Here is a 22,156-nt window from a genome sequence, read left to right as displayed (position 1 = left end):
TGACAAATCTCAGAGTGAATCTGGTCCATACAATGAAGGGATCAATACAACACGAAGTTGCCTTATAGACGTATATCAACAACAATACCAGTATTGAGAGTCACTACATAAACACACACACAGTTGTTGCCTACAGCTCCCATCATTCCCAACCAGGCGGTCAACTAGTGAGAGCTTGTGGGAGTTGCAGTCCAATATTTTCTTTTGGGCCACATATTTTCCATCCCTGATGCTGGCTATACATACAGGTGGGATATAAACATTTTCTGTGTAATATGTTTAATTAAAAATAAAATAAAACAAGGGCCCTCTACTTTCCATTTACACCTTCCAGCTACATGTGTGACTGTTTGTCCAGATTGAAGTTATTTTTGACGTCATTCTATGATGGAAAGTATTAAGACACACAAGGGCAAAGTTTAGTGTCCCATTTCCATCCTCCAACCACTTACATGTTGGGAATTCCAGTCTGAAAGAATTCTGAAAGTGCAAGCAGTACTGAATGCTTCTTTTGTTCTCATCTGCTAGAAAGTGGAAAAGAAAACAAAGGATCTTCTCCTGAGAGCCATGTCCGGCCAGATTGCTACCGGCACTTTAGTCCTCGTTTCAAAGCATCCGTACCTCCAAAGGTAAAGACTGCCTTGAAATTGTGTGAAGGAACAATTAGGGGAGAAAAGGAGGCATAACTCTTGTGTCATCATCAGTGTTGTGGGATTGTGGAAATTGCAGTTCGAAAATACCTGGACGAGTCATAGTTATCTGTCCGTGTACATTCATAATATAAGCTAACCCCAAGCTGGCATTTCACGTCTGAAGAAAGACTTGATGGAATAGTTCCTGAAAAAAATAAGTTTGAAATTCACTTTTTAAGAATTTTTTTATATAAAAAATATTGCATTGTGAGGAAATAGTCTAGAAACTAATCTCAATTTTTATTGAAGCTATGTGTATGCTTTTCCTCTCTTAGGCATTTTCCTCTCCTCTAACCAGTAACAAAATCCTGAAGCTCAAAACTGTCATTGGGTACAATGGGAATGGCCGGGGAAACATGGTCTGGAATCCTGATACAGGTATTGACTGTACTTGAATAATGAAATTTCATAATATAAGGAGGACACATCCTTGATTTCTAGAGGCCTCAAAATAGACAAAATGAGGGCCAAAGGCATATGAGAATATCTGCCAGTGATCATAGTGGTTTGAAGGCAAAGGGCTGTAAGCTTACTTGCATTTTGGGAATGTGAGCTTTGCCAGGTGAATTGTATGGTCAGATTTGTAGGATCTATACTATTTTCAGAACCTAAATGTCCATCCCCTCCCTCTCAGGTTTCTTTGCCTACAGCTGTGGCTGCGTGCTCATTGTGGAAGACCTGCATTCTGGGGCCCAACAGCATTGGCTTGGTCACCCGGAAGAGATATCCACGTTGGCAGTGAACCATGATGCCCAGGTATGGACCTTTTCTGCTCAAACCATAGTTCTTTCTAAGTTCCCTGGAGTTGGGTTAGTATCACCGAACAGCCAGTTGGGTCCACCCTCCTTTGTCCCTCTTCTGAATCCCAAACAGTGACCATGGAATATATTTCCAGGTCCTTGCTTCTGCCTCTGGTCAAGGCAGCGGAGACTCGCGCTGTCAGATCCGCATCTGGAGCGTCCAGGACAAGGCCTGCCGGAAGGTTCTCTTCCACCACGAGACCCAAGTGCAAGCCATGGCCTACTCTCGAGATGACCGCCTCTTTGTCACGTTGGGTGCGTAGAATCAGTAGCCATGGGTGGTGCAGTTCATTTTGTTTACTTGTTAGTGAGCTCAAGGCAGCACACATGACTCTTGTCTTTCTTCTTCCCTTCCTTCTCAGTAGGCCATGATCCACACAGGGAGTTTCATGGCTCAAACCAGGAACACTGCGATCCCAGTCAAACTCTGCTGTACACTAACTCTGGGGATTTCCTGCTTGTTGAAATGTCCCCAAAATTAACCCTTTTCTTCACCTACAGCATCATATATCTAGTTACTTCTAAGGGAAGGAGTTAAACACTTCAGGAATAAAAAGGAAAGGATTCCATCTCTTGGTGAAAGAGAACAAAAGAGTCAGACACTCCCAATATGATTTTCCTTTGCCTGTTAAAGATGGGAAATAAAGAAAAGGGGTCTGGAGTCAATCTTCTATCGATGGAAGGACTGAAGACAAAACCCTAGTGTGCTCTTCCATTTCCAGTCTGAGAACCAGAGATTCAGTATTTACAAGCCCTCGTGGTGTTTATGTTCTCCTGATTAATAATAATAATAATAATAATTTTATTCTTATATCCCGCCCCATCTCCCCGGAGGGACTCGGGGCGGCTTACATGGGGCCATGCCCAGACACGACAGCACAAATCAGATAAAACATTAAACCGAGCAGTAAAACTTCAACATGATTAAAAACAGTCATAAAAGTCAATATACACAATAATATTAAGATCCCGATTTGGGTCAAAAGATCCAGGCCAAGGTGCAAAGTAATATCAAGTTATCAGGGAGGGATAATTATGCAGCAGGTGTAATACTTAAAGTGCTGAATGAATCCTAAAAACAATCCAGAGGGTCTACTGCTTAATAGGTAAATAACATGATCCCACAAGGATCAGTCAACGAAGGCCTTCTGGAATAGCCAAGTTTTCAGGCTCTTCCTGAATGAGAGTAGGGTAGGGGCCTGCCTAATCTCCCTGGGGAGCGTGTTCCACAGCCGGGGGGCCACGGCGGAGAAGGCCCTCTCCCTCGTCCCCACCAACCGCAACTGTGAAGTTGGTGGAAGCGAGAGGAGGGCCTCCCCCGACGAGCGAAGAGGTCGTGCGGGTTCATAGGGGGAAATGCGGTCTCGAAGGTAGGTGGGTCCCAAACCGTTAAGGGCTTTGTAGGTGATAACCTGCACCTTGAATTGGGCTCGGAAAATAAATGGCAGCCAGTGGAGCTCTTTAAACAGCGGCGTTGAGCGCGTCCTGTAATCTGCCCCAGTTAGAAACCTGGCTGCCGATCGTTGTACTAGTTGTAGTTTCCGAGCCGTCTTCAAAGGCAGCCCCACGTAGAGCGCATTGCAGTAATCCAGTCTAGAGGTAACTAAGGCGTGGACCACCATGGTCAGATCTGACTTCTCGAGGTATGGTCGCAGCTGGCGCACAAGTTTTAGTTGTGCAAAGGCCCTCCCAGCCACGGCCGACACCTGGGCCTCAAGTGTCAGCGCAGAGTCCAGGAGGACCCCCAAGCTGCGGACCTGCGCCTTCAGGGGGAGTGCAACCCCGTCAAGCACAGGTTGCCACCCAATACCCCGATCAGACGTACGACTGACCTGGAGGACCTCTGTCTTGTCAGGATTGAGCTTCAGCTTGTTCGCCCTCATCCAGGCCAATACAGCGGCCAGACACTGGTCCAGTATCCGAGGGGCTTCCTTGGAATTAGGTGGAAAGGAGTAGTAGAGTTGGGTGTCATCCGCGTAGAGATGGCACCGCACTCCAAAACTCCGGATGACCTCACCCAGCGGTTTCATGTAGATATTAAAAAGCATGGGGGACAAAATGGAACCTTGCGGGACCCCACAGGTCAATGGCCAGGGGTCCGAGCAGGTGTCCCCCAGCTTCACCAACTGGGAACGGCCCTCTAGGAAGGACTGGAGCCACTGCAGAACAGTACCCCCAAGGCCCATCCCGGAGAGACGTCCCAGAAGGATACCATGGTCGATGGTATCGAAAGCCGCTGAGATGTCCAAGAGAACCAGCAGGGTCACACTCCCCCTGTCCAGCTCTCTGCGGAGGTCATCCACCAAGGCGACCAAAGCCGTCTCGGTACTGTAGCCAGGTCTGAAACCAGACTGCGATTGGTCCAGAAAATCCGTATCTTCCAAGAATCCCTGGAGCTGGGAAGCAACCACCCGCTCCAAGACCTTGCCCAAGAATGGAAGGTTAGAGATTGGTCTGTAGTTACTGAGGTTAGCCGGATCCAAGGAGGCTTTCTTCAAAACAGGCCTCACCACAGCTTGTTTTAGGCCAGATGGAAATATGCCCTGCTCCAAAGAGGCATTGATTATTCTCACAAACCAATCAACTAGCCCTCCACTGGCTTGTTTTAAGAGCCAAGATGGGCAAGGGTCAAGGGCACAGGTGGTCGCCCTCACCGCTCCAAGAATCTTGTCCACATCATCAGGCTGCACAAGCCGAAACGAATCCCACAAGATCGAACAGACAGATGCCTCGGTTACCTCACCTGGCAATGCATCAAGGCCGGCGTCTAAGTCGGAACGAATCTGAGCGACTTTGTCTGCAAAATGGTGAGCAAACTCGCTACACCGAGTTGACGAGATGTCGGGTGCTCCCCCAACCTGAGGAGGGTGGAGGAGCTCCCCAACAACTCGAAACAACTCTGAAGATCTATTTGTTGCAGACGCGATGCGGGCAGTCGATTATTATTATTATTATTTTATTGTATGACACAGCAAACAAGACATGCATGCTGGATTTCGTATTACAAAATCACAAGTTGAACACTTCCCAAGTGTCTAGGATTGTGTGATGTATTATTTATTATTATTGTTATTATTATCATTATTATTATTATTATTATTATTATTATTATTATTTTATTATGACACAGCAAACAAGATAGATATGCTGGATTTCATATCACAAAATCACAAGTCGAACACTTCCCAAGTGTCTAGGACTGTGTGATGTATTTTCGGATGATGCGTACAGATCCCAGTAGGGTGGCCTTTTGCAGTTGGCGTATCATAATTTTGTCAATGTCTATTGTTTCTAAATGCCGGCTGAGATCTTTTGGCATGGCACCCAGTGTGCCCATCACCACCGGGGCCACCTGCACTGGTTTCTGCCAGAGTCTTTGAAGTTCAATCTTGAGGTCCTGATAGCGGCTGAGTTTTTCCTGTTGTTTTTCGTCAATGCGACTGTCACCTGGGATGGCGACATCAATGATCCAAACCTTTTTCTTTTCCACAACTGTGATGTCTGGTGTGTTGTGTTCCAGAACTTTGTCAGTCTGGATTCGGAAGTCCCACAGTATCTTTGCGTGCTCATTTTCCAATACTTTTGCAGGTTTGTGATCCCACCAGTTCTTTACTGCTGGGAGGTGGTACTTGAGGCATAAGTTCCAATGGATCATTTGGGCCACATCGTTGTGTAATAATAATAATAATAACAATTTATTATTTAGTAATTTATAATTATTATTAATTATAAGTAATTATAAAGTAATTTATATTATAATTTAAATTATAAGTAATTTATTATTAATAATAATTATTAATAATAATAATAATAAATTACTTATAATTTAAATTATAATATAAATTATTATTATTATTATTATTATTATTATTATTATTATTATTTCGTTTTATACCGCTTTTCTCCCATGAATGGGACTCAAAGTGGCGTACAAAATAGAAAAAAAGACAACTACATAATACAGAAAATAATTATCCCACCCACCCAATCCTCCCACCCACTTGTTGCACTTTCATTCATTGTGCAAATTTTAAATCTTTGTGCCAAAGAGCAGAAATAAGCCAAAAGGAGAAGCAGGTCAATAATAATCATAATTATTTATTATTATTAGAAGAGATATTTTGCTAGTTGCCAATAGGCTGTAGATGGGCTGTGCTGTTTTGCAAGGTTTCTTGGAAAGCATTTAACATGTTCTGGAGCGCATTCAGCAGCACTGAGGGAGTGTGCATTAATGCATTTTCGTGTAAACTGCTTTGCGCTTGAGGGAGAAAATTGAGTATAAATGTAATATTTCTCTTTCTTTGTATATATTGGGATGCAGGAGACTACGTGGATAGGGTCCTGGCACTCTGGAATGCCCACACGTATGACCTGATGTCCTCCACCTGCTTCTCGGAGCCAGTCCATGATGTAGCCTTTAGCCTGATGTCAGTGGGGCACCTGGCCTGCGTCGGAAAAGGAACGGTGACCTTCTGGCTCACGGAGCAACAGGGGGCTGACATCAGCCTAAAGGTATATCTCCCTGGCATCACATCGTAGCCTTCCCCAACAGCCATGCTTGTGAGTGATGGGAGCTGCCGTGCATAGTTTTGGATAGGGAAGGCTCTCTTGCAGAGCTTGGGTTTCCAGGCTTTGTGTAACAGAATAGTAGCCCAACATGCAGTGGTTTGAAGTACAGTACAGTCTCTATCCACAAGACTGGTATTCACAGTTTTATTTATCCACTTCTCACAAAATATGGTCTCTATGAGCATTTTCTAAGCCCTCCATCTTGATTCTGTAGTATTCATGAGCCAGAGGTCCTTCATTTCAATAGGGTCTTCTGTTTTCCATAGTTTCTCGAAGTCCTGAGATATATTCCCCATGGAGATAAGAGCCATGCGGTGTTTGAAATAAAGTCACAATATGTTGTTGAATGCTTTCATGGCCGGGATCACAGGGTTGTTGTATGTTTTCCGGGCTGTATGGCCTTGTTCCAGAAGTATTCTCTCCTGACGTTTCGCCCACATCTGTGGCAGGCATCCTCAGAGGTTGTGAGGTATGGAGAAACTAAACAAGGTTTATATATATCTGTGGATAGTTCAGGGTGAGAGAAGACTCTTGTCATTTGGAGGCCAGCGTGAATGTTATAGTTAATCACCTTAATTAGCATTGAACAGCTTATTCTGATGGCTTATTTTAATTCTAAAGTCACAATAAAGTCAGGAGCTTTGGATTTCAGCCTTATTAGAAGAGAATGGGATTCTGGCACAGATTGTGGTCATAAGGAAGAGGAAGGAGGCTTGTTTTCTGCCGCCTTGGCGACTAGGACTCAATGGAGCAATGGGTTCAGGTTATAGGACATTAGGAAGAACCTCCTGACCATCAGAAGAACTGTTTAACCATGGAACTCTGCCTCCGAGTGTGGTGGAAGCTCCTTCTTTGGATGCTTTTAAATAGAGGCTGAATGGTCATCTATCGGGTGTGTTTTGATTATGCTTTTCCTGCCTGGCAGAAGGGGGTTGGGCTGGATGGCCCTTGGGGTCTCTTCCAACTCAAAGATTCTGTGTGGTTTCCCATTAAATCCTTTCTTATTCCAGGTTCACAAAGTTCCTGTCCCTGATGCAGTCGGTCCAGCAGAGCTGACGTCCCTGTGCTATAGCACCGGCTGCCTTCTTTACACAGGGACAAATACAGGACAGATATGCGCTTGGGACACCGAGACCAACCGTTGCTTCATGACCTGGGAGGCTGTCGATGGGGAAATTGGTGAGTCTTTGTAGACATCTTCTATGAGGACCTCACAACCTCTGAAGATGCCTGGCATAGATGTAGGCGAAACATCAGGAGAGAATACTTCAGGAACATGGCTATACAGCCCGGAAAACTCACAGCAACCCAGTGATTCCAGCCATGAAAGCCTTTGACAACACAACAACTACTACAACAATAATAATAGTACAGTAGAGTCTCACTCATCCAACCCTCGCTTATCTAAGCTTCTGGATAATCCAAGCCATTTTTGTAGTCAATATTTTCAATATATCGTGATATTTTGGTGCTAAATTCGTAAATACAGTAATTACAACATAATATTACTGCGTATTGAACTGCTTTTTCTTTCAAATTTGTTGTAAAACATGATGTTTTGGTGCTAAATTTGTAAAATCATAACCTAATTTGATGTTTAATAGGCTTTTCCTTAATCCCTCCTTATTATCCAAGATAATTCACTTATCCAAGCTTCTGCCGGCCCGTTTAGCTTGGATAAGTGAGACTCTACTGTAATAATTTTTTTATCGTGTCTGAAGCAACTTCCAAGTTGCTTCTGGTGTGAGAGAATTGGCTGTCTACAGAGATGTTGCCCAGGGGATGCCGGATGTGTTACTAGGAGGCTTCTCACATGTCCCTGCAAGCTAAAGCTGATAGATAGAAGCTCACTCTGTTTTGTGGATTTGAACCTGGCAACCTTCAGATCAGTAACGCAATCTTCAGATCAGCAATTCACATGGGTTTAACCCATTGCGCCCTGGGCCCCAATAATAATAATAATAATAACAACAACAACAACAATTGACAAAATCACGATCTGCCAACTGCAAAAGGCCACCCTACTGGGATCTGCACGCATCATCCGAAAATACATCACACAGTCCTAGACACTTGGGAAGTGTTCGACTTGTGATTTTGTGAAACGAAATCCAGCATGTCTATCTTGTTTACTGTGTCATAATAAAATAATAATAATAATTGTGTTGGAAAGTGCAATGCAGAGGCTCAGAAGGATCCTTGCCCAGTCCAAAGGAGCATATCCTCAGTATCCCATGTAGGCACAGGGCTTCATATGCTATAGATACATGAATTATTTGATATTACCATGGAGAAACATATTAATCGGAACATATCCTTTCCCTTTATAGGTATCTTGCAGTGTCATGGGAACAGACTAGTCAGCGGCAGCAACACCAAGAAAATCCAGCTTTGGTCAGTACTGGCAGTCCAGGAGCTTAGAGTAAAAGGCTCCAGTGCCAGGTAATGCCTTTTTCTAACTTATGTTTGCTAATTCTGGACAAAAGAGGTGTAACAATCTTTTCTGAGCACATGGAAAGCTCCCAGGTCCTCCATTCTGTTTTTTTTTCCTGTGAGCATGGAGAGAGACAAGATGTCTGCTGTGGGTTAGCTAGCTAGATAGCTAGGCCTTGTGTTAATTTTCCTATCTAGAATAAAATATTTTATGACTTTGTACACTTGACTCTGCTCCTATATTGCTGAAGCTCAATGGCTGTATTGGCACTAGAAGCTTTTGATTTGCCGAACTGCTACTAATGCTGTTGTTGCTGCTTTACCCCTTTTGAATGCTTTTTCCAAAGAACCTTCCCAACGTAAGAGTCAGCTCTGAACCATCTTTGATTTATTGTGTGTATTGCTTTCCCTGCCTCTTCTGTTGTTTCCTGTAGATCGAGCTCTGTTCTCTTGGAACAGGAAATGACCCTGGATGGCACCATTGTCAGCGCCATGTTTGACAACTGCATGGACATGGGGATCGTTGGCACTACGGCCGGAACGTTGTGGTACATCAACTGGGCAGAAAATACAAGTATCCGACTCATCAGTGGGCACAAGAACAAGGTATTCCCCTTTTGCAGCTCCCCCTTTTGCTTTGACTCAAATGAGGATTACATTTGAGTAAATAGGGTATATAACACTCATACTCATGTTGTTTGCAGCCTACCCCTTCTGCTTTCAGTATAAACAATCACAATCATTGGTTGTTGAATCAGCATATAGGTTTAGTATGATCACCATATTGATCAGTATAGTAAATGTTCCTAAACATTTACTATACTAACAGGAAACCTTGCATAATAACAAAATTGTAATGAATGACTTCCGCCGGGAATTACCATAGAGCTGTGCTGGAGGACCTAAATACAGTAGAGTCTCACTTATCCAACACTCGCTTATCCAACGTTCTGGATTATCCAAGGCATTTTTGTAGTCAATGTTTTCAATACATTGTAATATTTTGGTGCTAAATTTGTAAATACAGTAATTACTACATAGCATTACTGCGTATTAAACTACTTTTTCTGTCAAATTTGTTGTTAAACATGATGTTTTGGTGTTTAATTTGTAAAATCATAACCTAATTTGATGTGTAATAGGGTTTTCCTTAATCCCTCCTTATTATCCAACATATTCGCTTATCCAACGTTCTGCCGGCCCGTTTATGTTGGATAAGTGAGACTCTACTGTAATTGAAAGGTGTCTCTATGCATTTATTTATTATTATTTATTTATTTCCATCATTTCTATCCCACCCTTCTCATCCAAAGGGACTCAGGGTGGCTTACAAAACTAGCAGAATTAGATGCCAATACACAACAATACAAAAGAATAAAAACATAAGCAGTTAAATACAGATTTAAAACAATACAAAAATATTTGAGCCATTCATCCACAAAACCTTGTACATAAACCTTAGTTCAGACCGAGGCGAAGCCAACGAAACTTATTCTTTGAACGCTTGCTCACATAGCCAGGTCTTCTTTGCTAGGCTCTCCAAGCTGACTGTATTATAACTTCTGGTGGAAACATACTGTAGAATCACATTGGAAGACTTAGGAAATTCCTAGGAAGGACATAGTTCATTGATGCTAGTGGTGACAGTGGTCTGCTTTAAAGTACATTGCTGAGTTTGTGTTGCCGCAGGTGAGTGAGGTGGCCTTCAGCCCCCAGGAGTCACACTTTGCGACGTGTGGGGAGGACGGCAGCGTCAGGGTCTGGTCCCTGGCCAGCATGGAGCTGGTGGTGCAGTTCCAAGTGCTCAACCAGGTAATTACTACTAACCATATTGATCATCCAATCTGGTCCAATAGTTGTTTGGAAGGAGCGAGAGCCGATCAGGATGGGAATTTGTTGATAATATTTATACTAAAAAAAGCCCAGCCACTCTTCCAGGTTGAAGGAGGTTAGGAACATATGTGCAGCTGGGACCTGGCCATCCGTCAGGGGTGCTTTGAATGTCATTTTCCTGTTTCTTGGCAGGGGGTTGGACTGGATGGTCCAATGAGGTCTCTTCCAACTCCATGATTTGCATTTTTCTCACTTTTGTGGGATTTTTGTACCCTAATTTTTACAACAGTTGAGGGCTGTTGTGGAGAAGTCATAGTTATTATGTTTAATGTTAACTATTAGAGTATGTATTTGTGTTTAGTTGACACAGTAGCTGAAACAGAAGCCATCTTGTTTCAATCCACAGTAGTGCTGTTACCAAGGAGATGGAGCTGGCTAGCTCACCAGAGGGAGAAGTGGGCGGAGCCAAGAAAAGGAAAAAGTGGGAGTTTTCAAAAAAAGCCAGAGAGTGCGTGGTTGGAGGCTTTTCAGTCAAGAAGGGCTGAGGAGACAGGCCTGGCCAAAATCTTTAGTCAAGACAGACTAAAGGGAGCCTAGTCAAGATCTCTAGTTGGGAAGGACTAGTGATCAGGAATTTGATCGGTAGTAGATCAAATTAAAGGCTTTTATTGTAGTTGGGACATTGTTCACTAAGGAGCTCAGCTGAGGTTAGAGTTCACTACAATTTATATCATCAGTAGGAGAGTGAGAGTGGAATTACACCAGAGACTACTGGTGCGGTGGTTATAAGAGTTATTAAACCACTTGTTTATCTAAAGTTCCATAAGTAAATCAATCAACCTGCAACCATAAGCTTTGTACGCAATAAACTTGTTGTTCTTTGTTAACAACTGACTCATTTCATCTCATCTGCGTCTGTGGAGCCAAATTTCATCGGTGATAATTCAAAAGCCTCACGTTGGTGGCAGTTACCTTAATAAATCACCTAATTGGGGAAGAGTAATAGTCACAGTTCCCTCAGAAAGGGAACAACAACACAGAAATCCCTAACTACAGAGACAGAGGCTGGGATCTTGAAATAAAGATCACCCCCTGTAATCCTTCCCCTCATATAAAGGTGATATATATATATAATCTAGAGGGATTAAAAGATTCAAAAATCCCCTCAGCAGTGGAAACAGCATTTACAATTTGCTTTGACAGCATTACAATTGGATTGAGTCTTCATAATTACAGTAGAGTCTCACTTAGCCAACATAAACGGGCCGGCAGAATGTTGGATAAGCAAATATGTTGGATAATAAGGAGAGATTAAGAAAAAGCCTATTAAACATCAAATTAGGTTATGATTTTACAAATGAAGCACCAAAACATCATGTTATACAACAAATTTAACAGAAAAAGTAGTTCATTACACATTAATGCTATGCAGTAATTACTGTATTTATGAATTTAGCACCAAAATATCACGATGTATTGAAAACATTGACTACAAAAATGTGTTGGATAATCCAGAACGTTGGATAAGTGAGTGTTGGATAAGTGAGACTCTACTGTAGATTAAACCATCCCAATTGAAGTAACGTCGGTGCAGCTGTGTATAGTAATCATACTGTAACCTGCCATGTTTTATTGCATAATACAGTAGAGTCTCACTTATCCAAGACTCGCTTATCCAAGGTTCTGGATTATCCAATGCATTTTTGTAGTCAATGTTTTTAATATATCGTGATATTTTGGTGCTAAATTCGTAAATACAGTAATTACAACATAACATTACTGCGTATTGAACGACTTTTTCTGTCAACTTTGTTATATAACATGATGTTTTGGTGCTTAATTTGTAAAATCATAACCTAATTTGATGTTTAATAGGCTTTTCCTTAATCCCTCCTTACTCAAGATATTCGCTTATCCAAGGTTCTGCCGGCCCGTTTAGCTTGGATAAGTGAGACTCTACTGTAGTTGGCCTTTTAATTATTTTTTATTGAAAAAAGGGTGTGCTACTATTATGTGATGAAAAAATTGCCTTTAATTCAATGGTTTCTGATTTTTTAAACAAAATAAACTGCCTTACCTCCAAAAGAAGAGCAGGAAGAGGGATGATTCAGTCTCAAACAAATAACTGCTTCTATTAGTTTTTTTTAAGAAACTGTTTTGCCTTGGATGAGGGAGGAGGGAAGGTTCTCCTTCCTTCCCTTCCTTCCTTCTTTCTTCGAAGGCAAGGCAATTTACAAAATCTGAAGTGGAGCTCTTTGGAGAAAGGAGGAAGGAGGGAAAATCTGAGTTCCAGAGATCACCATGTCGTAGTTTTTAAACTGTCTTGTCTTCAGAGAAGGAAGGAGGGAAGGATCAGCTCCAAACGGCTCTGCAACTATTATGTGAGGAACACAAAAATACCAGTTTATCCTCCAAAAATGGGGTGTGTGGCTATCACGTGGTAGCGACTATTATGCGATGAAACATGGATATGCAGTAACAATAGCACTGGCTGAAAACATCCTTGAAATGAATGCAGGCTATTGACAAAGACAGGAAATTAGTATCTGTGTTGTTTCTCTAGTCTTCCTAACATGTTGCTTGCTTCCGCTCAGAGCTGCCTGTGCCTGGCCTGGAGTCCGAAGCCTGTCTTGGTCACTGGGGCAGAAAGCGAGCGTATTGTGGCAGGCTACAGTGACGGCACCCTTCGCGTGTTCAGCATCTCCCGGACGGAGATGGAACTGAAAATGCACCCTCACGCTGTCGCTGTTACGGCACTTGGATACTCCGCAGACGGTAGGACCAGCTGTCCATGCTCAATCCATCTCCTTATCCAGAACATATTTAGTTTAAATGGAGGGGTCTTACTGCTTTGTCTTTCCAGGAGAAATTATCTTGTCTGGAAGCAAGGACGGACTCATGGCCATCAGTAGCCCACGGACAGGAATGACCTTTCGCGTCCTGACTGACCACCGGTCATCCCCCATCCATGTTATCCAATGCACAAGAAAACAGGTAGGGAGAATAATAAGAGTTCCTGCTTACTTATACATTGCCAGGTGAATAGTGCTCCGTTTGTTTGCATTGAGTTTTCATCGCTTTTAATATCATAGCACAATATTAGCATTAAATTACAGTAGAGTCTCACTTATCCAAGCTAAACGGGCTGGAAGAACCTTGGATAAGCGAATATCTTGGATAATAAGGAGGGATTAAGGAAAAGCCTGTTAAACATCAAATTAATTAGGTTATGATTTTACAAATTAAGCACCAAAACATCATGTTATACAACAAATTTGACAGAAAAAGTAGTTCAATACGCAGGAATGTTATGTTGTAATTACTGTATTTACGAATTTAGCACCAAAATATCACAATATATTGAAAACATTGACTACAAAAATGCATTGGATAAACCAGAACCTGGGATAAGCGAGACTCTATTTTACTATATTGTACTATTATTATTGTTGTTGCTATATGAATTATGCATCTTTTGCTCTATTTTAATTTGATATCCTCCGTCTCGATCCCTGGGAGAAAATGGGTGAGAAATAATGATGGTGATGTCTCTTAAAGACTTTTTGCGTATTTGGAAATAGGCCTCCATGTGAAGTTTTGATTTATACTGAACCTGTATTGCTACATTTCTGACTTATCAATAATACTATATTGTGCAAGTGTTTTCAGGGCTGGGGAGAAATGTGAGAAAATGAGAGCAATTGCTCATGTCGGTATGATATTTTCTAGCGCTCCGAACTTGGCGTTGAAGGCGGCGATCTCTGGTTGGCTGCAAGCGCTGACCGGCGGGTCAGTGTCTGGGTCTCTGATTGGATGAAGGACAAATGTGAACTCATTGATTGGCTGAGCTTCCCGGCTCCCACGGGCCCCGAGGTGAGCACATCCCACTGGGAGAAAAACATCATGTTTTCCTTGTCTTTGACTGATAAATCATAACCAAATCGAGGGTCGGATACCAAGATAAGGAATGAGTAGCAAAATTCTGAGAATTTCAGGATTCTCATTTAGTCAGTTATATTTTTTTATTTGGATGAAGCTTGGGTTTCCATTAAACACAAAACAGAGCAGTGTCTTGATTAAAGGATGGTTTCTGAAAAGGAGAACTGTCTCGTCAAAGGCAGAACTTTTTATTCTGATTTAGTAAAATTGTACTTTTGGAATCAAAGATGAGTGGGCTTCATCTTCATCATCATCATCAAATTGAGCCAACAACAACACAACAACAACAACAATACATTACACAGTCCTAAACGCTTGGGAAGTGTTTGATTTTGTGATACGAAATTCAGCATATACCATATATACTCGAGTATAAGCCGACCTGAATATAAGCCGAGGCACCTAATTTTACCACAAAAAAACCTGGGAAACATTAACTCCAGTATAAGCCGAGGGGGGTAAATTTCAGAAATAAAAATAGATACCAATAAAATTACACCAATTGAGGCATCAGTAGGTTAAATGTTTTTGAATATTTACATAAAGCTCAAATTTAAGATAAGACTGTCCAACTCTGATCAAGTCATTATTCTCATCTTCTTCCATGTCAATGTGCTTATGTATCCTTTTAATAATAATAGAGTAAAATAATACATGTAATAATAATAATAATAATAAATACAGGAAAATAATACATGTAATCAGAAATAGAGTAAAATAATAAATGCAATAATAATAATAAGATCAGAGTGAAATAATACATGTATTAATAATAATAATAAAATGGAGTAAAATACATGTAATAGTAGCAACAATAATAGAGAAAAATAATAAATGTAATAATACAAATAATAATAGAGAAAAATAATAAATGTACCATATCTTCTCGAGTATAAGCTGACCCAAATATAAGCCAACCAGGACGCTCACCCGAGTATAAGCTGAGGGGGGCTTTTTCAGTCTTAAAAAAAGGGCTGAAAAACTAGGCTTATACTCGAGTATATGCAGTATATCTCGTTTGCTGTGTCATACTATGTCTTTGTGTCAATAATAATAATACTAATAATAATAATAATATTTTATTGATTACCCGCTTCTCTGTTTGAGGTGGGGCACAACCCAGTCAAAGGCACATATACAAACATGATTAAAATACAGCCATAAAAACATACACATATTAAAATACATGACACAAAAGTTAAAAAACAATAAAAATAGAATAAATAAATAAATATTCCCGATGGCATTTATTTATTTATGGGCTTTCTTTTGTTTCATCTCATTGACGTGCCCACTTTCTTTGCCAAAGAATACAATAAAATTAATTTTAAAATGAACGAAAGTTAAAAAAGAAATAAGCCTGACATGTGAGCATGTCAGTGTTAAAGGCCTGCTTAAACATGGGAAGAAGAGGAAGCAAAATGTTCATTTTTGTGTTGATTCCAGGTCCCTAGCCCGCTTCCTCCCAGCCTGGCAGCCTTCTGCCCTTGGGACAGAAATATTCTTGCTTATGTCGGCTATGGATTGCAGAAAGAAATCCTCTTCTACAGTTTGCAGCAGAAACAGGTACCTCCTATCTTTGTGTTCAGACAGGACTTGAAATTTCAATGTTTAGAGGTAGTAGTTGGATTAATGTGAAATTGAATACAGACTGGCTCTGACTTTTGGCCCAATGCTACTGGCCCTGTTGTAATGGTCACACAGTGTTTTACTGTTTTAAATGGGGTATGATATTGGTTTTTAAGTGTGTTTTTATGATCGTTTGTTTTACTATATTTTGTATTATATGTGGCATTAATCTTGCCATTATGTAAGACCGCTCTGGGTCCCCCTGGGGGAGAAGAGCGGTATATAAATTAAATAAATCTATATATATAAAAGGGTGAGGAAATCGCGGCACCGAGCAAAACAACAAAAGTAAAGGCCCCCCAACCTCGAAATTTGACAACACAACCCATCATCCACGCCTTAAGGTTGAAACAACAAAATCTCCCGTCAGGAACCTCCATGGGGCCTTAAAACCCCAGCCGTCAGTCTGGCTGGAAGGCCCCATGGTGGTTGGAGGAGGAGGGGCCTCCACACGGCGGGGCCTGTGACGCCAGCTGAAGAGGAGGGCCGCGAGGCCCCAAGGTTTTTTTTTCTTTTCCTGCGTTCAGGCCTGCAGAGCCAAAGGTGTGTGTGTGGGGGGAGGGCTTCCAGAAAGACGGGCCCGCCGTCCCCCCCGTCCCCCCCGTCCCCGCGGCCTCCTCCATGCTTCACAGGCCGGAGGGAGGCCGCCCCCCCCCCCAAAAAAAAAGCTGCCTCAGCCTCCCGCCAGCGGAGGGAGGCCACGAAGCCCCAAAGGTTGTTGTTTTTTTTTGGACCTTCAGCCCTGGAAAGCTGAAGGTCGGGGGGGGGGGGGGGCGGCTTCCACAAAGTCGGGCTCTCCCCCCCCCCCCCCCCCCCCGCGAAGACGCACCTCGGCCTCCCGCTAGCCCGACGCAGGCTGCAAGGTTTGGGTTTTGGGTTTTGTTTTATTTTTGGGTTTGAGATGGAGGCCTGCAAAGACGGAGGCAGGGGTGGCTGCATGGCCGGGAAGAGCCCCCCCCCCCCCCCCGCCGTGTCCTGAAGACCCTAAACAGCTGGCGAGGGCCCAGGCCTGCCACATGGGCCGGGCCTGGAGAGGCAAACGGCGGCCTAAGGCCGTGAAGACCTAGGCAGGGCCACCCGGGAGCAGGGCCTTGGCTCCTTGCACCCCCCTCCTCCTCCTTTCCCCTTCTTCAGAGAAGGGCCTTCCCTTCCCAGCCTCAGCTGCCTGGGCCTCTCTCTCTCTCTCCCCCAGGGATTGAAAAGAGGGACTGCCTTCCTGGACTCTCAGGCAACAAATATAACACCTAACGTTACTGTGGTGTAATAATACAGAACAATATAATCTCTAAAATCAGGACATTAAATAAAGAACAACACTCTAAAAATGGGAACTTCAGAAAGGACACAACCAGGGCCAGCTAACACCTCCCAACAAAGGATTCCCCCAGGCACGAAGAAACAATATAATCTCTAAAATCAGTACATTAAATAAAGAACAACACTCTGAAAATGGGAATTCCAGAAAGGAAACAACCAGGGCCAGCTAACACCTCCCAACAAGGATTCCCCCAGGCAGGAAGCAACCAGGCTTCCAAACAGCAAGGCTATTCAGTGCTGTTCAACCTAACCAAGCAACATAGTACACCCTCAGGGTTTCAAGCCATGAGACTACTCCGTCTCATTCAGCCTGCCCAAGAAAGGATGCCCCTATGTAGAAAGCAGTCAGTCTTTGAAACAGCGAGGCTATTCAGTGCAATTAAATTGGCTAAAAAGCCATTTTCCTACAACACAAGTACACAGCCTTCCAAGCAGAAAACCTATTCCATTGTATTCCACCTCACCAAACAACGATTCACATAAGCAGAAAACACCCAGTCTTTAAGGCTGCAAAGCTATTCACTGCTTTTCCACCTGGTCAACAAATGATTTCCCTTCAGCCACAGCAACGCGTGGCCGGGCACAGCTAGTAAATAATAAATAAATAATAAGTAGTGGCTCAGGCCTGGACTTCACCGATTGCTGTGCCCCTCCAAACTTCATTCCAGTTGAATAGTTGCCCTGGAAGCTGGGTCTCAATGGAGCAATTGGTTCCAATGGCAGGAAAGGAGATTTTACATGAACATTAGGAAGAACCTCCTGACCATAAGAGGCTATTCAACAGGGCAATTCTCCGCCTAAGAATCCATTGGGATATTGTATGTTTTCCGGGCTGTATGGCCATGTTCCAGAAATATTCTCTCCTGACGTTTCGCCCACATCTATGGCAGGCATCCTCAGAGGTTGTGAGGTGAGGATGCCTGCCATAGATGTGGGCGAGACATCAGGAGAGAATACTTCAGGAACATGGCCATACAGCTTGGTAAACATACGACAACCCTGTGATCCCAACCATGAAAGCCTTCGACAACACAAAACTATTCAAATCTCCTTTGGAGGCTTTTAAACAGACTGGACATCTACCGGGAGGGATCAGATGATCTTTTCCTCCCTCGCCGAAGGGAGATGAAGTGGATGGCCTTTGGGATTTCCTTCCAACTCTTAATATTTGGATTGCATTGGAGTCTCTATGTATGGAGGCTTTGAAGCAGAGGCTGGTTGGCTGGCCATCTGTCAGGGAGGCTTTGATGGTGCTCTTCCTGCCTTGCAGAAGGGGGTTGGACTGGATGGCCTGTGGGTGTCTCCCAACTCTATGATTCCATAAGTCAGTACTGTGATGGCCATCCATGCTTCCTGAGATGTTATTTATTTATTTTATTTATTTAATACATTTATATCCCGCCCTTCTCACCCCGAAGGGGACTCAGAGCAGCTTACAAATTAAATTTACATACAATATTATATTATTAGCATGCACAATACTGGCAATAAATTACCATATTGTACTATATCTATATATTGTAATATTATTAGTAATATTATATGTATTAATATTATTATATTGTATTATTAGTATTATATTGTATTACAAAATAATATTACAGTAGAATCTCACTTATCCAACACTCACTTATCCAACGTTCTGGATTATCCAAGCATTTTTGTAGTCAATGTTTTAATACATCGTGATATTTTGGTGCTAAATTCGTAAATACAGTAATTACTACATAGCATTACTGTGTATTGAACTACTTTTTCTGTCAAATTTGTTGTATAACATAATGCTTTGGTGCTTAATTTGTAAAATCATAACCTAATTTAATGTTTAATAGGCTTTTCCTTAATCTCTCCTTATTATCCAACATATTCGCTTATCCAACGTTCTGCCGGCCCGTTTATGTTGGATAAGCAAAACTCTACTGTATTAATATTATATGCATAATATAATATTGTATGTTAGGGGTAACGGAACAGGCATGAAACCCCCCAAATATAAACAGAAGATAATCATTGCCACAATCTGGGCTGTCAGCAAGGCAGAGCATCTACTCACTCAAACCTGTTTCTAATTAATTTATTTTAAATGATCTACTTGTGCTTATGCTTTTCACTTGATAGATTTTTGTTGTCCCACTGCTTCAAAAAATGCATTTGGTTAATACTGATCGTGTACCATTTAATTTGCAGGTCATTGAGACGATCCCCTTGCCTTCCTTTGCCATGTCACTGAGCTTGTCCCCTGCTGCCAAAATCATAGTTGTTGGCTTCAGTGGTGAGTATCAGGGAATCCTAAATAGGCCGATGTATATTTTGGGTCTCTTTGGAGGGAGAGGCTCTGAAAACTCTGGACAGGCAGCTTTGCATACCTTTCATGTTGCCTATTTATCAAAGTGGTCCGGAAATGAGCCTTGGGTTGAAATCTGGAGGGTTAAGGGCAGCAGTTGGACAGTCTGGCAGTTTCGTACAATCCTAGCTTTGGAAGTGACCCCATCCAGTCTAACCCCCTTCTGCCAGGCAGGAAAAGCACTATCAAAGCCCTCCTGACAGATGGCCATCCTACCACATAGTCATCAGAGCTATATAATCATAGAATCACGGGGTTTAAAGAAACCGTTTAAAGGGCCGGGCTGTGGCGCAGCTGTTGAGCAGCTGCCTTAAATCACTCTGACCATGAGGTCATGAGTTCGAGGCCAGCCCGTGGCGGGGTGAGCACCCGTCAATTAAAAATAAAAAATAGCCCCTGCTCGTTGCTGACCTAGCAACCCGAAAGATAGTTGCATCTATCAAGTAGGAGATAAGGTACCACTAATAAAAAAGTGGGGAGGCAAGATTAACTAAATTTACGACCTGGTATGAGGAAGTGCCGTCAGTGTGGATGAAGCAGCTGCTCCCTCCTGTGGCCAGAATCGAACATCCCCTCAGAAGAAGGTTAACTTGCCTCTGCGTGTCTCTCTCTGTCTCTGTTTGATGTGTTTATGGGCATTGAATGTTTGCCCTATGTGTGTTATAATGTGATCCGCCCTGAGTCCCCTTCGGGGTGAGAAGGGCGGAATATAAATACTGTAAATAAATAAATAATAAATAAACCCCAGGGAGCCTCTAGTTCAATGCCCTTCTGCCAGGCAGAAAAAAAACACAATTAAAGCACCCCGACAGGTAGCCATGCAGTTTCTGTTTAAAAGGAGTTTACAAGGCAGAGAGTTCCACTGTTGAACAGCTCTTATGGTTTTGTGTGCAGCCACTCCTCCACCATTTCACCCCTGCTTACAGAATCATAGAGTTGGAAAGGACCGCATGGGCCATCTAGTCCAAGCCCCTGCCTTGCAGTAAAAGCACAATCAAAGCATCCCTGACAAATGGTCATCTTAAAAGCCTCCAAAAAAGGAGTTCCACCACACTCTGAGGCAGAGAGTTCCACTGTTGAACTGCTCTTCCAATGTTCAGGAAGTTCTTCCTGAGGTTGAAATGGAATCTCCTTTCCTGTAATGTGAACCCATTGCTCCATTGTATTTTAGCTTGGTTTTTTTCCCCACAGAGCGTCTGCTAAGGCTGATCGACCACAAGGTGAGGACAGAGCAAGACTACGTGGGGCACGATGATGCCGTGGGCCTCTGCCACTTCACCCCGTCCGGGAAGCAGCTCTTCACAGCTTCCTACAACGAGATCCTGGTCTGGGAGGTGCAGGTCAGATGAACAGGAGGGAGAAAACCGCAACACAACGGTAACGCTATAGAACTGAAACCAGGGCATCCCATTCTGTTTTTCCCAGGATCGGTGTTCAGATTTCAAAGGCCATAACCTTCAGACCATGAGACCAACTTAGATCAGCAAGATAAACTATTTGGGCATCTTTTTGAAGTGGAAATGCTTTGTACATATGTGCATATAGATTGTATAGTTTTCTAAAACCGGAATGGATTCCAATACGTTTTGTTGTCGAAGGCTTTCATGGCCGGAATCACAGGGTTGTGTGTTTTTCAGGCTGTATGACCATGTTTCAGAAGTATTCTCTCCTGACATTTTGCCCACATCTATGGCAGACATCCTCAAAGGTTGTGAGGTATAATATATGCCTGCCATAGATGTGGGCGAAACGTCAGGAGAGAATACTTCTGGAACATGGCCATATAGCCCAAAAAACACACAACAACCCAATATATTTTATTTTTATGGCTCTTTTTGCTAAATTTTCTGGCACAAACAAGCCAGAAATGACCCATAAACCTCTTCACAATGGCAGCGGATAATATAAAATCACAACAAAGAACCACCCATTGAAAACATTTGTGAAGAGGGTCGGATTACGAAGAAGTAGAGATTGTAAAAAATGTGGTTTTTTAATGAATCTTTTTTTCTAAGTGGAAGAACATTTTAAGGAATATTTTTATGAAGATTCTTGTATTCAAAATTTGCAAGAGTTATATTTTTTAAGAATCCTTTTGAGAGATGAGCCCATTTATTCCCTTTGGTTGAGCTTGGCATAGAACATAAATATATTTATTCTCCTAAGTGCTTGTTTCTTAATTTATAGTAAGATGAAAGGAGCCAAAATGTATGTTTTTAGTTTGCTTCCAAATAAACGAATATTTGATAATACTTGAATCTCTCCGTAAATTCCTCACAAGCGTTAAGTCTGGGTTTGAATGGTGCTGCCTTCAAATGTTGCTGTGTTCCATGTCCCAGCAGCTCCAAGGTAACTAATGCTGAGTATTGCAGTGAAATATCACAATTTTGCATTACCAGAAGCATTCTCTCCTGACGTTTCACCCACATCTATGGCAGGCATCCTCAGAGGTTGTGAGGTCTGTTGGAAACTAGGCAAGTGGGGTTTATATATCTGTGGAATAATGTCCAGGGTGGGAGAAAGAACTCTTGTCTGTTTGAGGCAAGTGTGAATACTGGCTACCAGTATTTTTAAAAAGGGAATTTAAAATTTAAAACAAG

At 42.4% G+C, this 22,156-nt stretch overlaps 1 protein-coding gene across 4 annotated transcripts in view; it reads left to right on the top strand.

The window, feature by feature from the left end:
- wdr90 (WD repeat domain 90) overlaps nucleotides 1-21,808 on the top strand; it is a 57,345-nt gene extending 35,537 nt beyond the window's left edge. For 2 of the 4 annotated variants that reach the window (XM_062964604.1, XM_062964607.1), the window contains 15 exons: nucleotides 529-629; nucleotides 968-1,070; nucleotides 1,327-1,448; nucleotides 1,588-1,747; nucleotides 5,814-6,004; nucleotides 7,072-7,240; nucleotides 8,392-8,503; nucleotides 8,929-9,100; nucleotides 10,184-10,306; nucleotides 12,922-13,102; nucleotides 13,191-13,321; nucleotides 14,057-14,200; nucleotides 15,713-15,832; nucleotides 19,400-19,484; nucleotides 20,748-21,808. In XM_062964604.1, the coding sequence (XP_062820674.1) occupies nucleotides 529-629; nucleotides 968-1,070; nucleotides 1,327-1,448; nucleotides 1,588-1,747; nucleotides 5,814-6,004; nucleotides 7,072-7,240; nucleotides 8,392-8,503; nucleotides 8,929-9,100; nucleotides 10,184-10,306; nucleotides 12,922-13,102; nucleotides 13,191-13,321; nucleotides 14,057-14,200; nucleotides 15,713-15,832; nucleotides 19,400-19,484; nucleotides 20,748-20,905 (2,072 nt within the window). In that variant the 3' untranslated portion in view covers nucleotides 20,906-21,808. Of the gene's footprint in view, nucleotides 1-528; nucleotides 630-967; nucleotides 1,071-1,326; nucleotides 1,449-1,587; nucleotides 1,748-5,813; nucleotides 6,005-7,071; nucleotides 7,241-8,391; nucleotides 8,504-8,928; nucleotides 9,101-10,183; nucleotides 10,307-12,921; nucleotides 13,103-13,190; nucleotides 13,322-14,056; nucleotides 14,201-15,712; nucleotides 15,833-19,399; nucleotides 19,485-20,747 lie in introns of those variants that run through there. The other 2 variants (XM_062964605.1, XM_062964608.1) reach the window with 2 other exon arrangements.
- Nucleotides 21,809-22,156: the final 348 nt, after the last annotated feature.

Source organism: Anolis carolinensis, unplaced genomic scaffold, assembly GCF_035594765.1.
Source record: "Anolis carolinensis isolate JA03-04 unplaced genomic scaffold, rAnoCar3.1.pri scaffold_13, whole genome shotgun sequence".
NCBI lineage: Eukaryota > Metazoa > Chordata > Lepidosauria > Squamata > Dactyloidae > Anolis > Anolis carolinensis.
Note: the sequence above shows the minus strand (reverse complement) of the source record. Positions and strands in the feature narration are given on the sequence as shown.